Consider the following 15,877-nt stretch of genomic DNA (forward strand, 5'->3'; position numbering starts at 1 on the left):
CTGTCTCTGTCAGGGTAGATAGCATATTGAATTTTGTAGATGAAAACGTAAAGAATAGACTCACAGATTTTACAATGGCACTGTATAAGGGAACTAGATTACACATGATTTTCAAAACTCATAACTTTCACTGTTATAAGGAGTTTCTGTCTACTGAGCACTGTCTACTTTTTTTTCTTTCTTTTTTTTTTTTTTGGAAAGATGTTTCGCTAACATCAATAAACAACAGTAAAATCCAGTGAAGATGCTGTACTGCTGTCCCTCACAGTCTTGTTTTCATTTCTGACAAAAACAAAATATGGCACTGTTACCTGTGTTGCTGTACTATTGCCTTTTAGAAAATTACCTGATGCTCATGTCAAAAATGGTAAAACATTTTATTACCTACGCAGCGTTTGTTATGTAACAGCTCACATTCTGACCTTTATGCTGTTGGGTAAAAATGCAAGATTATTATCTTAAGTCAGTCTATCAGTGAAATCAAGTTTGGAATGTTGTAATTCTGGAGCATGACATTTCATGGGCATTTGAAGCTTTTTAGACATGCAGTGACAAGCTTATGAAGTCTTCTAAATGGCAGGAAAAACAATATCTCTAAACAAAATAAGTGGGTGGGATGTAAAAAAAAAAAAAAAATTCACAGGCATGAGTATAAAACCAGACACACAAGGGGAGAAAGCATATGGTAACTTCCTGACTTAGAGATTCTAACAGGTAAATGTGTAGCCTATATTACCCTTTTTGATCAACTGTACAATGCTGGACAAGCCTTAAAACATATAGTTTTAACTTTTTTAGTTTTATGTTTTGTTACTGATACTTGAGTATTACAACACATGGGACAGGTATGAATGGGGACAGGGACAGGATTATGAGAAAGTAGAAAGTCACAGCCCAGTTTAATTAAGCTACTTAAACACCAAATTTGTGTTTGACCTTTTTGTGTTTGTAGTTTGTATTTAGAGAAAGGCTTCTCTGAGTGAAAAATGCCTCCTCCTCATGAACGCCACGACTACACAACTGATGATGTGGGTTCTCCAACTAATCCAATGGCGTTCCTGGGTCAGGACTATCAGAAGCTGCTCCAGAAATCTCTCAGTAGAAAAAAGCTGTACATTGATGAGTTGTTCCCTCCAAACAACAGCTCTATTGGCACTCTGGATAAAGAAGCTGATCTGGACTACAATAACATTGTGTGGAAGAGGCCATCGGTACGTAAACAATATTCATAAAAAATAATAAATTATATTTCTCTCTCTTCATATCCATGGTCCAATTAAGAACCATTGAAAGCTTTAATATCCTGTTAATTTAAACACTAAGATGTTATCATGGTGACTCGTATCTGCTGAGACATGTACGATTTTGTATGCATGTATGTCTAAACATCTCTATGTATATACTTAATATTTGTAAATGCTTAACATGCACTCTATAATTCTGCAGTGGGTAGAAATAGGTTAATAGGGTAGGAACAGATTAAGCAAAAAAAAAAAAAAAAAAAAAAATGCATTGAAAGGATACTTTGATCATTCTGTCTAAACAGGAATTAGTGTCACCTCGTAAACCTTTCTTCACTGTTGATGGAATTTCAAGGTTTGACTACCAACAAGGGTCCAAATTAGGTAAGTTTGGTTTTATTTGAATATAGAATGGCTGAGGCTCTTAGTTGTCCTTAAAGGTGCAATATGTAATATTTTTTGCAGTAAAATATCCAAAAACCACTAGGCCAGTGTTACATATTTTGTTCACTTGAGTACAGAGTCCTGCACGGGTCCATTTTGGAAACCCGCTCCCGCTCGTACCCGCAAAGTTCAGCACCAGATCCGACCCGTCACCCGTGATAATATCAAAATTAAACGCACAGAGTAATGTTATAACATCATTTTAACATACTCAAATGTATCTTATATGATAAACAGAGCTGTGTTACCTCATACTCATGACCGGAAAAGCGGAAGCAGCGTCGGCGACTGTGGCATAATAAAAGATCTGCTGCTCGTGAGGCGTGTGTTGCGCAATCGCTCCAGCGGCCTCGTTCAGCTCCCACAACACTCGCTCCTGCTCTGCTTCATACTACAGTAACGTTAATAATTGCATCCATGATTTCTTCCTGAGTCCTATGCCTATTCTTTTGCACTGCCCTTTGAGGTGAAGACCACAAGTCCCAAGATTCCTTGCTCAAACTTGGCATCATCAAGCTACGCCTTTGTTTTGAATAGGCCTCTAGCGACCTCTAGCGGACAGAATTCTTACATGCTGCACCTTTAACTCAAATGTAACTTTTTTTAACACCTTTTAACTTTAAATTTTTAAGCAGTCACACATCATCTAAAAGGAAAAATGTGATAAAAATGCATAAATAATCTGTAACAAAGATCATAGTTTGCCCAAAAATTAAAATTATCCCATAATTTACTCACCCTCAAGCCATCCTGGTGTATATGTGTATATGACTTTCTTTCAGCCAAACACAGTCAAAGTTATATTAAATAACATCCTGGCTCTTCCCAGCTTTGTAATGGCATTGAATAGTGTTTAAGTGAGTTTTCGAAGCAAAAAGTGCATCTATCCATCATAAAAGTAATCCAAACAACTCCAGTGGGTTAATAACTGCATTCTGAAGTGAAGCGTTTGGTTTTTGTAAGAAAATTATCCATATTTAAAACTTTATGAAAATTATATGTGTTCACACATTTACAAGAGAGTCTAGTTCAGGTGGAAGGGTGACCTCTGAACTGACAAAGGACATAGCTCCTCTTCTCTTATATCGAAATCCTCTGACATTTTTCTTTAAAACTTCTTGTTTTAGACTTCTGATTCATGACCTCCATTTTGTTTGGCTCTATCCTCTGTGCTTCCACATTCAATTCTCACCTAAACTTATGCTACGCCTACGTCATACATCCTACATCATACGTCGGGTCAGAGGTCACCCTTCCACTGGAACTCGACTCTCTCGTGAACGCATGTATAGCCGTTACCGGAAGTCTGCGAATATAGTTTTTAAAGTTTTAAATATGGATATTTTTCTTGCAAAAATCCATTGCTTCACTTCAGAAGGCATTTATTAACCCACTGGAGTTAGTATAGTAGTAGAGTTAGTATAGTATAGTTCCCATTCAGTCGGTCAAGTTCGATGTACGTCGGACAGACCGACGAATAGGGATCTCGCTAGAAAGGCCAATCTACTTCGAGTGTAACTAAAACGAGCCAATGCACATTGGCATGCAATCATATGCATCAGCTGCTCGCCTCGCAGCGCGGGTATATAATGAGCAGCAGGTGCGTTGCATCTTCAGCTTTTCGCTTCGGAGCCGAACCGTCTGTAACAAACAGTGGTGTCTACGAGCCGAGTGTTTGTCTTCAACGAGTCAGCTGTTTTAGAGAATCTGCTCTTTGTGTTGGTGCAGGCGGAACCAATCTCTCTTCTTTATTTTCTCTTTTCTTTTGTTTTGCCTTTTTGAGAGAGCAAAGCCTCAGTTGTAAAAAGCCGTTCTCACGGCTGGTGAACGGTGCGCTTTGAGCGCTTAAGAGCTGTTCTTACGGCTGGTAAGAGGGCGGCTACAAGGAGAGAGTGCACACGACAGGCTGCACTATAATTCCCTGTCTGTGCTGCAGCGGTCATTCCCCTGCGTGCTTCGGCACCTAAAAGAGTAGTTCCTAAAAGAGCTTACACAAGTAGATTTGCGTCTTTTAAAAGATGACATTCTACCTGTGTGCTTCTGGTTGCGATCCTTTCCTGTCCTCACTGACGGCCACGATCATTGTTTCACATGTCTGGGCGCGTGCTGAAATTATGCTCGTGGGTGATTCATGTTTTCATATGAGAACATGATCACGTCGACACGCCGGTCGTGACTCTTCTTTCTCCGGGAAGCTTGAGTCCCCTCTGTTGTCGGCCAGCTGCTGCTTGTGTGTAAAAGCACAGCTGCGGGTCTGCCCGACACTTTGGGAGACCGTAGAGATCAGCGAGAGCAAAACTCTCGCTCCTCTGCGTGTCGTGTGCCGTCGAGCTGTCGGGCTGGAGCGCGGGTTGTCACGGCAACCCAGCGCTCGCTCGGCGCTCTAGATGCGCAGTTCCCTTGCCTAATCTCATTGTAGCGCCCTCTCTGGTGCACCAGAAGAGGTCTACTTTGCTGATATGGCTTGGGTGACATGAGGTTGAGGTGTTTCTTCGGGGAACCAACCTCCTAGGGCCCCTCCCTCTCTAGCGCATTGCAAGCTGTGCAGTTTCTGGATTGGATTGCTGGTCCTTCTCAGAGGGGAACCTAGCATTTCATTCAGAGCTCCAGCTGAGGGTCAGACGTCGATTGCAGCATCGGAGAGAGTGCTGTTTTGCTCTGGAAATGAGGGTGACGCTGCCCACTGTGATGGTGTGTGCTTATGCTGACTCAGATTCAGAGTTTACAGCCATGCTTTCCCAGGTGTCCCGGATGTGCATGGAAAACTTGGCAGTATGGAGGTATTTTGGTGCCATAAATATGGAACGCCAAAAGTGCCAAAATCTGCATAAGTTTTTCCTCTCTCACTGCCCTCCTGGATGGGGTGGCTGTACACAGACCATTCCCACCCTGCATGTGAGGCCAAGGCACTCTTTATGCATGAGGGTAGTTCTGGGCTGGGGTTGAACTGCGCTTGTTGACTAACCGTGATCAAAGTCACAGCGCAGGCCCTCAGCCAGACAATGTCCACCTCAGTGGTCCAGAAGCGCCCCCTGGCTTACCTTGTGAGGTGCGTGAGGTTGTCAAGCTAATGCTTCTCAACGCTCCCATCTCACGAGGTGGCCTTTTCGGTGACACTGTCAAGGACTGAGCCCAGCAGTTCTCCTCAGTTAGTAGCAGACCAGGGAGCTTCCCAAGACAAACCATTGAGTTCCTCTTGGGCTCCCCCTCAGTCTGCTCGTCGCCAAGGGTGTCGTCCCCTGCAAAAAACTCCGGCCCAGCCTGCTCTACTGTGTCCGTTGTGGGGAGATGACACCACCTGTCTCTGCTGCTGTTTAAGCGGTTGGTGAGAAAATCACCCCTGAGACGGGCGACCCAGAGATGGGTGGGGCTGCTCTCTCCCCCCCCCGGAGGAGGACCGGGTGGTAAATCCTTTTATTGGGTTTGTTTCTGTTCCGCCAAAAATTAAAAAAAAAAAGAGTAAAAAAAAGATCTCCCGGTCTGAAGAGGGCTTGGAGAGCAGTGGGAGGAGAAAAACCTCACCACTCTTATCCCCCTCTTCTGTCGCCAGTGGACAGCAGCGAGCAGCGGGTAAACAAAGCCTTGACTGCTCCCTCTGTCCAGCCGTGGAACCAGGTAAGTGTTGCCCAGCACACTGTGACGCAGCTTCGGGCCGCCTCGCAAAGAGAGCCCCCCGAGCCGCGTCCCTGTGTTCCACCTCGCTGCCCCACTGCGGGTACGCCGGTGGTCTCTTTGGTCCCACTTGTTCGGTCTCTGCGAGCCTGGTTAGTGCTCCCCAGTCCGTCTCGCTGGCTCATTCAGACCATCAGGCTCGGCTATGCGATTCAGTTCGCCCGGCGTCCCCCCCAAGTTCAGGGGCATCCTCTTCACTACAGTGAAAGATGTCTGCCCCTGTCTTGCAGTGCGGAGATCGCAGTCCTACTGGCGAAGGATGCGATAGAGCCGGTCCCTCCAGCCGATATGAGGTCAGGGTTCTACAGTCCCTACTTCATTGTACCCAAGAAGAGCGGTTGGTTACGACCTATCCTGGATCTGCGAGTCTTCAATCGGAGCCTTCACAAGCTACTGTTCAAGATGCTCACGCAGAAACGCATTTTCGAATGCATCCGTCCCCAGGATTGGTTTGCAGCGATCGACCTGAAGGACGCGTACTTTCATGTCTCGATCCTTCAGCGACACAGGCCATTCCTGCGGTTCGCGTTCGAAGGACGAGCATTTCAGTACAGAGTCCTACCCTTCGGGCTGGCCCTGTTTCCCAGCGTCTTCACGAAAGTCATGGAGGGAGCCCTTGTTCCCATGAGAGAATAGGGTGTTCGCATCCTCAACTATTTCGACGACTGGCTCATTCTAGCACAGTCTCGGGATCAGTTGTGCGAACACAGGGATTTGGTACTCAGACACCTCAGGCAGTTGGGGCTTCAGGTCAACTGGGAAAAGAGCAAACTCGCCCCGGTGCAGAGGATCTCTTTTCTCGGTATGGAGTTGGATTCGGTTGAACAGATAGCACGCCTCACAGAGGAACGTGCTCAGTCGGTGTTGAACTGCCTGAATACGTTCAATGGCAGGACAGTGGTCCCACTGAAATACTTTCAGAGGCTCCTGGGGCATATGGCGGCCGCAGCGGCTGTAACACCGCTCAGTCTGCTTCATATGAGACCGCTTCAACACTGGCTTCACGGCCGAGTCCCGAGATGGGCGTGGCAACGTGACACGTTCCGGGTGGCAATCACTCAGGAGTGTCGCCAAGCCTTCAGCCTGTGGTCAGACCCCTTGTTTCTTCGGGCAGGAGTGCCCCTAGAACAGGTGTCCCGGCATGCTGTGGTTTTCACGGATGCCTTGACCACGGGCTGGGGTGCCACGTACAACGGGCTTGCAGTTTCAGGGGTTTGGACGGGACCTCATCTGCAGTGGCACATCAGCTGCCTCGAGTTGCTTCAAAGGGCCGCTACGAGGCAAGCATGTACTGGTCCATACGGACAACACTGCGACCGTTGCGTACATCAACCGTCAAGGTGGTCTACACTCCCGTCGCATGTCGCAACTCGCCCGCCATCTTCTCCTGTGGAGTCGGAAGCATCTGAGGTCGCTTCGCGCCATTCAGGTCCCTGGTGTGCTCAACCGTGCGGCCAACGAGCTCTCACGAACTGCACTGCCGGGACAGTGGCGACTCCACCCCCAGGTGGTCCAGCTGATCTGGAGAGAGTTTGGAGAGGCTCAGGTAGACCTGTTTGCCTCACCAGAAACCTCTCACTGCCGGTTGTTTTACTCTCTGACCGGGGGAACACTCGGGACAGACGCACTGGCACACAGCTGGCCCCGGGGGCCTGTGCAAATATGCGTTTCCCCCCAGTGAGCCTACTTGCACAGACACTGTGCAAAGTCAGGGAGGACGAGGAGCGGCGGTCCTGTTAGTTGCGCCCTATTGGCCCAACCGGACCTGGTTCCCAGAACTCTCACTCCTCGCGACAGCCCCTCCCTGGCCCATTCCTCTGAGGAAGAACCTTCTTTCTCAGAGACGGGGCACTCTTTGGCACCCGCGTCCAGACCTCTGGAAACTCCATGTCTGGTCCCTGGACGGGACGCGGAGGTTCTAGGTGACTTACCCCCCGAGGTACTTAACACCATCACTTCGGCACTTGCACAGTCTACGAGACGTGCTTACGCCTCGAAGTGGAACCTGTTCATCGAGTGGTGTTCTTCTCGCCGAGAAGACCCCCGAAGATGCTCGATCGGAGTCGTTCTTTCCTTCTTGCAGCAAGGGTTGGAGCATAGGCTGTCCCCATCCACCCTCAAAGTCCATACTGCTGCTATCTCCGCATATCACGACCACATAGATGGCAAGTGTGTTGGTCAGCACAACCTGGTCGTCAGGCTCCTTAGGGGGGGCGAGTCGGTTAAATCCTCCTCGTCCTCCCTCCATACCCTCTTGGGACCTTGCTCTGGTGCTAAGAGCACTCCAGATTGCTCCCTTTGAGCCCTTGCAATGAGCAGACTTAAAGATTCTGTCTATGAAGACTTTGCTGCTGGGTGCATTGGCCTCCATCAAGAGGGTAGGGGACCTGCAGTCATTTTCGGTTGACGAACTGTGCCTGGAGTTCGGGCCGGGTGACAGCCACGTGGTACTGAGACCCCGGCCTGGCTATGTGTCCAAGGTTCCTAACACTCCCTTCAGGGACCAGGTAGTGAGCCTGCAAGTGCTGCCCTCAGAGGAGGCAGACCCAGCCCTGGCTTGCTCTGTCCAGTTCGCGCTTTGCGACTGTACATAGACAGAACCCAAAGCCTCAGGACCTCAGACCAGCTCTTTGTCTGTTATGGAGGCCAGCAGCAGGGAAAGGCTGTCTCCAAGCAGAGGATGGCCCACTGGATAGTGGATGCCATCGCCCTGGCTTACCAAGCTCAGGGCGTGCCCTGCCCGCTCAGGTTGCATGCTCACTCCACGAGAGGTGTCGCATCCTCCTGGGCGCTGGCTCGTGGCGCCTCGCTGACAGACATTTGTAGAGCTGCAGGCTGGGCGACACCTAACATGTTCGCTAGATACTATAGCCTTCGTGTCGAGCCGGTCTCCTCCCGTGTTCTCGCCACAGGTCAGAGGCACGGAGAGGCCCCGGCTTAGTGTCGGCTTGCTGCGCTACATGCGCTTCTTTTCTCCAGAGAGTCCCTATAAGGCAGACCCTGTTGAGTCCTCCGATATCCCTTCGGCAGCCGACGTGGCGGAGCGTCTGGCGCCAGGCCTATACTCCGTTGTATCCTTGAGAACCGGGTTTAGGCTGGGTTCCATATGTGTGACCCTACGGGGATCCCATATGGTTGGTTCCACGGTTGCTCCTAAACGAAGCCCATGTCTTTCCCTCTGGGAGAACCTACCCTTCATCGGGTTGGAGTCACCCCAGCTCTTCCATATGTAGCACAGCCCTACAGGGTTATTCCATATGTACTTCTCCACATAACTCCTTCGGGGAAGGATGTGGCTTCCGCAGCGTTCCTTTCCCAGCGAAAGGGTACGCTTTCCCAGCGTTATCCAATAGTCTCACTGAATGGGTTTTGGGGAACAGCAGTGATCGACACTCTCTGTGTTAGCCCTGTCCCACCATCCTCAGGCAAGGGGGTTCAGGTGGCTTACAACAGAGCGCTGGAAGGGGGCAGCTCCTGTGGTGCTTTCGTAGGGATTCCTATTCGTCGGTCTGTCCGACGTACGTCGAACGTGACCGACTGAATGGGAACGTCTCGGTTACAAAGGTAACCCTCGTTCCCTGAAGGAGGGAACGGAGACGTACGTCCCGTCGCCACAGTCGCTGTACCCCGCTGATGCTGCCACCTATCTGGTTCGGCTCCTCAGCGAAAACCTGAAGATGCAACGCACCTGCTGCTCATTATATACCCGCGCTGCGAGGCGAGCAGCTGATGCATATGATTGCATGCCAATGTGCATTGGCTCGTTTTAGTTACACTCGAAGTAGATTGGCCTCTCTAGCGAGATTCCTATTCGTCGGTCTGTCCGACGTACGTCTCCGTTCCCTCCTTCAGGGAACGAGGGTTACCTTTGTAACCGAGACGATTACTTTTATAATGGATTGATTCTCTTTTTGTAGCTTTAAAAACTCTGAGAATATTCAATACGATTACAAAGCTTGGAAGAGCCAGGATATTATTTAATATAACTCTGATTGTGTTCAGCTGGAAGAATAAAGTCATATACACTTAGGATGGCTTGAGGGTAAATTAAATTATGGGATAAGTTTCATTTTTAGGTGAACTATTCCTTTAACACTTGCTCCATCTGCCTCACTTCGTTCCCCAACCTGCTCACAACATAAATATACAGTACATTGTTACATTTGTCATTTTTTGTATCCTATATTGCATGTATACATTAGTCAAAACTTTGATTTGCAAATTCTTATTTGTTTTTAGGAAACTGTTGGTTTTTGGCTTCAATTGGGGCTTTAACCTCGACAGATGAGAAGACATTGCTTTTGAAGAAAGATATCATAAACCAAGTCATTCCAGCCAATCAGTCATTCAGCAACAATTATGCAGGGATATTTCACTTCAGGGTGAGCTGAATTAGACATTTCAATGGTAATGAATCTTTTAAGGAGTTTGATTATTAGAAAAACACTCTTTTATCCCTTTATCTTTCCCCTGTGTAATTTATCTTACAGTTCTGGCGGTTTGGGAAATGGATTGATGTTGTCGTTGATGATCTACTTCCAACAGTCGATGGAGATCTCATTTTTGTGGGTTCAAAAACATCTAATGAGTTTTGGCCTACCTTACTGGAGAAAGCTTATGCAAAGTAGGTGGCAGTAGATGCTTTGAAAAGAACTCTAAATATTGGTCTGTAAATATATTCATTAAAGGGTTAGTTCACCCCAAAAGGAAAATTCTGTCATTAATTACTCACTCGTTCTAAACCTGTATGATTTTCGTTCATCTTCAGGGCACAAATGAAGATCTTTTTGATGAAATCAGAAATTTCTGTCCCTCCATTGACTGCTTTTGCAACGACCACTTTGAAGCTTCAAAAAGTTTATAAAGAGATCGTAAAGTAAATCCATATGAATTGAGCAGTTTAGTTCAAATTGCAGTCAGTGGAGGGACAGACATCTCTCAGATTTCATCAAAAATCATTTGTGTCCCGTAGATAAACAAAAGTCTTAAGAGTTTGGAATGACATGAGGGTGAGTAATTAATGACATAATTTTCATTTTGGGGTGAACCAACCCATTAAATCATGTCTGTGACATTTACATTGCCCTATAAAATGGTTCTGCCTTTACAGGGTGTGTGGATCTTATGCAGACCTGGATGGTGGATTCATATCTGAGGCCCTGATGGACTTCACTGGTGGGGTGCACATGGAGTTTGTGCTGAATGAAGCTCCTGCTCATCTGTGGAACATTATGAATCGTGCAGCCAAGTCACAAACACTTATGGGCTGTGGTACTTACCAGGGGGTAAGACCTCGCCTACAGTAATCCTGGATCTATCTAATATATCTTTGAAAAATATTGTTGGAATAAACCATTATTATAGATATATATATATGCACTTAGGATTTATACAAGTGTTTCCAAAAGAAACATGCATATAAACTTAACCAAAAAATAACATAATAATAACACAGTAGGTAATGATTTGAAGCACAGACAAGTGGAGTGATAAAAACTGTTAAAAGTCCCAGAGCGGTCAGACTGTTATATTGGCACCATTGGAACGTTGCTTAACCAATCACATTCCATGACCAGAAGTAATTGTTTAGTGTTTACCCTAAAATAAAAATTCACTCATTATTTACTCATCCTTATGTCGTTCCAAAGTCATAAGACCTCCTTTCATCTTCTGAACACAAATTAAGTTATTGTTTAATATTATCACACTTCAAAAAGTACAAAAATACAACACAAAATTAATCCATATAAATCAAACAGTTTAATTCACGTTATAAAAAGACATGATTGCTCACACATGAGCTCACACATCAAATGTGGTTAGCAAAGGAAGCTTAACCGTGCTTGCCTGACATGCAAGAACCAGTTTGTTGAACTTTCTCTTAAACATCTCAAACACGTGTCTTGTGATCTGCTATGTACACACATATATAATGTTGACATTATACACATTATTGATGTGTGTAATCTAGTTTTTTTTTTTTTTTAGGAGTCAAGTGAAGCTGTGTCATCCAGTGGTATTGTTGGGGGTCATGCTTACACTGTGACAGGGGTTTGCAAGGTAAGACCACAGAAACTCTTTGTCTAGTTCCATGAATTCTAAATGCTACAAGCAACCAAATACCTGCACTGATGAACATTCGTTTCAGACTTCCCTTTAGACTTTCCTATGCTTCTTTGGCTTATTCCCCAAACAATTTCCATCTTCCTGATTGTGTGCAAATGTACTTTTGTACTTTTTTGTCCATATTTATGTATAAGCTGCTCTATTAGCTGCCCTCTTAAAGGTGCCATCAAACTTTTTTTTACAAGATGTAATATAAGTCTAAGGTGTCCCCTGAATGTGTCTGTGAAGTTGCAGCTCAAAATACCCCATAGATTTTTTTAAATTATTTTTTTTAACTGCTTATTTTGAGGCATAATTAGAAATGTGCAGATTCAGGCTGCGCCCCCTTTAATTGCTCGCGCTCTCCACCCCCTCCTGAGCTCTCAACTCTATCATTGCATAAACAAAGTTTACACAGCTAATATAACCCTCAAAATGGATCTTTACAAAGTGTTCATCATGTAGCACGTCTAATCGCGTAAGTATGGTATTTATTTGGATGTTTACATTTGATTCTGAATGAGTTTGATAGTGCTCCATGGCTAACGGGCTAAAGCTAACATTACACTGTTGGAGAGATTTATAAAGAATGAAGTTGTGTTTATGAATTATACAGACTGCAAGTGTTTAATAATGAAAATAGCGATGACTCTTGTCTCCGTGAATACAGTAAGAAACTATGGTATTGGGGGCGTACACCCCGACTGTTACGTAACAGTCGGTGTTATGTTGAGATTTGCCTGTTCTTCGGAGGTCTTTTAAACAAATGAAATTTATATAAGAAGGAGTAAACAATGGTGTTTGAGACTGCCGAGGTAAATTCAATTTTCAATTCGATGACACCTTTAAATATTTAAATCTCACAGCATCATTCATGGTTTTGTTGAACAGGTGATGAGTAAAGGACATCCAGTTCATCTGGTGAGAGTATTAAACCCATGGGGAAATACAGAGTGGACTGAAGCCTGGAGTGACAAGTAAGTGTTGTTTATTTGCTTTTATGTACTGAGTAACAGCTTCAGTATTGCAACTGTATAGTAACACATTATTACAAGTAACACAATTTACGTAATCGGATTACTTTTCCAAGTAACTAGTAAAGTAACGCATTACTTTCAAATTTACAGTTACTTTTAAAAAGTAAAGTTACACAAGTTACTTTGTTTTCCAATTAGAAGAAATTGGTACTTACCATAAAATTCATTACTTACCAAGTAACTTTTTAAACGCAATTAGTTACTTTTTTAGGGAGTAACGTGAATTGTGAAGCATTACTTTTTTATTATCACCTCACATACACATCCTTGAATGTTTGTTTGCATTTGCTATGTGATATCACAGGGTTGCTGTGATGCTGGTATGGCACATCAAATATAATTTGTGTGTATACTATACATAATTCTTTCAGATCATCTTTGTGGGACACAGTGAGAAAGGAGGACCTCAAGTGGCGTGAAAATCTTGACAATGGGGAGTTCTGGTTAGCATTGATCATGTTGTAATATATGACACCTTAATATCCAATGTATGAATCACATATTGGGTATGATTTACTCAGGCTCATTGTATTGCAGGATGTCAATGGAAGATTTCACTAGAAACTTTGAAAGCCTGGATATCTGCTGTCTCTGTCCTGATTTTCTGGATAGATCCTCTGGATGTCACTGGAAATCGCAACGCAATTTTGGCAAATGGATTTCTGGGACTACTGCTGGTGGTTCCATGGACAATAAAGGTACATGTGTATAATATAAATAGTTATTTATCTAATGATATACTATATGCTATTAACAAAACATTATGTGTAAATGTTGGTTTTAGTAATGACACTTTTTTTTCTCACACACTTTATGAACTTACACTTTGTGTAAAGTTGTTTTCACCTCTGACATTCTGTTTTTGTACAGATAAAGTTGTATTTCAGTCATAGCTGATATTTCAGACTTATTGAACATAAACATACATTTACAAAGTAAAAACACAAAATAACAAAATAAAGTCCTGGCCTGGTCCTCTCTCATCCTTCATTGTCATTGCTCCTCCTTTTATACTCCCGGAGCTCCTCCGTGAAACTCGAGGGCTCATTAGCACTCATGTCACCAGCTTCGTTCTGTTCCCATGGCTCTCAGCCCCACACTGCTTGCCAGAATTATTTTTAAACATCCCTGAACATATGGATTTGATTTACAAAAAGTCCTGTGCACAAGCTTAACTATTTTGCTGTGTTGTAGGGACTTTCTGGAAAAACCCTCAGTTTCGTGTGAGGATTGAGGAGCTTAGTGAGGACTGTACGCATGAGGAGGGTGCTGAAAACGTACTGGTGTCTCTCATGCAGAACCACGAGAAGAGAAACAGAAGTAGCCAAAAAAACTACAAGATTGGTTTCTATATTTTTAAGGTTAGTATTGACAGATGTAGTTCTGCATATACCTAGGGGAGAGTTGTAACACTTTTTTTTTTTTAAATATCTGTATCTTTTTTAAATTATTTTTTTATTATTTATTTATTATATGCAATTCCCTAACAATGTTTTAACATTAAACCATTTTATTTCATAGGAATTTACAATATCTTTCAGTCTCTGGATAATTATGGTCATGATCATGATTTTACCCCTGTAGCTATTTATATTTAGATTTACATATTTAGAAACTGAATGTAACAAATATAGATTGTGTTTAGATGATTTTTTAATATACAGATAAGATTTCTTTTACAGATACAGATACTTGTAATAATATTTTGACATATTTATATATATATATAATATATATATATATATATATACATATATACACACAGTATTGATTTATTATTGCATTCCTCTTTAGATGAGAGGTGAAAGTGGGAAGTTCTCAGCTAAATTCTTCAGTGACAAAACACCTGTAGTAATGAAGTCTTTCGAAAATTTGAGAGAGGTGATGGAATTTTTCTGGCTGGAGCCAGGAGAGTATCTGATTGTACCATGTACGGAGAATCCTGGTGAAACGGCCTCCTTCGTCCTGTCTATTTTTTCAAAGCACGAGACACACTTTGAGTAAGTTGTGGTGGAGTCAAAAGATTGTTGTTAATTTTTAAAATGAAAAAAAGACTATCCAGGGCCACAAACACATACACTCAAATATCCTGTTTAAGGCTTGTTTGTGTGAATAACAACCATTAAATAAATGAATAAAATACAACTTTGATGTGCATTACATATACATGGAACAATAAAATTAAGGTACACATAAAAATAAAGAAGTACGCAGTAGAAAATGTTTGGTATACAAAGTTAATTTTATGTATTCAGTGATTCGTATCCTGGGGATTGTCTGTTAGCTTCTGTCATCTAAAGTTCTTTTTCCATCAGATACATCGAAGAGACTGAGGAGGATGAAGAGACTGAGGAGAATGAAGACGATCCCTGATGAGAGTGAATCTACACACAAAATGACTTCTTCGAGAAATAAGTCAGCTTATGCTTAATCACTTTTTCTTTGTTGATTAATGCTCATTTCAGAGTGAGTATCTAGTTTTATTTTTTTTAAATCTTTTTTTTTATCAAAAAAAAAATCTGTTTGTATTATCTCTGTGTGTGATCACTGTTAACAGCACATGCATTCTAATGAATTCTCTGATTGGTGATTGATTTACTGTGTAGTTATATACTTTTTCCACATGAAATTGATTTGTTAGTGCATGGTGTACTATTACTTGCATTTTAATAAATATATACAATATATGTCATTTTATTTGTTTGTATTTATCTATTTAAATAATTTCTAACAAATACCAATAATACCATAACATTATCATCAGACAAAGTCATATATTGATGCCTAAGGATATGTTCAGACTCATTTGCTTTTAAAGTTTTTGCAGAGAAAAGAAATAATATGGACAAACTAATGAAATTGGCACTGTCAAAACTTTGCACATCTCTCAGATTAAGAGCTCAGATTAAGACTAAAACTGTATCTTAAATATATAACGCAAACTAAATTTATTCTTCGTAAAGTCAGTAAGGTTAAACTGTGCTCTTCATCTCACAGTTAAGTTAACTCACTTAACAGGCACATTTTACTATACACTCAGTAATAAGATGTCCACCAAATGGCATTAACAGTCCATTTAAATTATCATCAGACATAAAGCTTCTAGAAACAAATTGCTAAGTTATGATATCACTCTTGATGCTTCAATAGTTAGGTTTATTATTTTTTCCACACAAACTTTGAGCTGCTCATCCCAGGGTTTTAGTAGTTAATGTCATGGTTCCCGTCGCTCTCACATCAAACCCTCACAGATGGCACTGCAGTCATAATGTGTCTAATAATAATAATAATAAAACTTAAAAACAAATAATGGACTATTTCAATTGTAATAAAATGGTTGTGACATGCAGAATCAAATTTGTTATGATGCACTTACTA

The 15,877-nt window shown here is 42.9% G+C and overlaps 1 protein-coding gene across 2 annotated transcripts; it reads left to right on the forward strand.

The window, feature by feature from the left end:
• Positions 1-623: 623 nt before the first annotated feature.
• On the forward strand, positions 624-15,191 carry LOC125269040 (calpain-1 catalytic subunit-like). Of its 2 annotated transcripts, none has more exons than XM_048191753.1 (13): positions 624-714; positions 953-1,211; positions 1,547-1,625; positions 9,597-9,739; positions 9,848-9,981; positions 10,468-10,642; positions 11,346-11,417; positions 12,354-12,439; positions 12,871-12,942; positions 13,037-13,197; positions 13,694-13,860; positions 14,294-14,499; positions 14,815-15,191. In XM_048191753.1, exons 2-13 carry the CDS (start codon positions 987-989, stop codon positions 14,870-14,872), a joined length of 1,578 nt encoding a protein of 525 aa, XP_048047710.1. In that variant the 5' UTR covers positions 624-714; positions 953-986; the 3' UTR covers positions 14,873-15,191. The 2 variants fall into 2 exon arrangements, with proteins under 2 accessions (XP_048047710.1, XP_048047712.1); XM_048191755.1 differs by lacking the exon at positions 624-714 and adding an exon at positions 729-845.
• The last annotated feature ends 686 nt before the right edge of the window (positions 15,192-15,877 follow it).

Source organism: Megalobrama amblycephala, linkage group LG5, assembly GCF_018812025.1.
Source record: "Megalobrama amblycephala isolate DHTTF-2021 linkage group LG5, ASM1881202v1, whole genome shotgun sequence".
Taxonomy (NCBI): Eukaryota; Metazoa; Chordata; class Actinopteri; order Cypriniformes; family Xenocyprididae; genus Megalobrama; species Megalobrama amblycephala.

Excerpts from the sequence above, each read along its gene's own strand:
- LOC125269040 (XM_048191753.1), top strand. The coding sequence starts at position 987 with ATGCCTCCTCCTCATGAACGCCACGACTACACAACTGATGATGTGGGT. Across the intron at positions 1,212-1,546 it reads TTGTGTGGAAGAGGCCATCG|GAATTAGTGTCACCTCGTAA; the intron begins GTACGTAAACAA and ends CTGTCTAAACAG. Across the intron at positions 12,943-13,036 it reads CTTGACAATGGGGAGTTCTG|GATGTCAATGGAAGATTTCA; the intron begins GTTAGCATTGAT and ends ATTGTATTGCAG.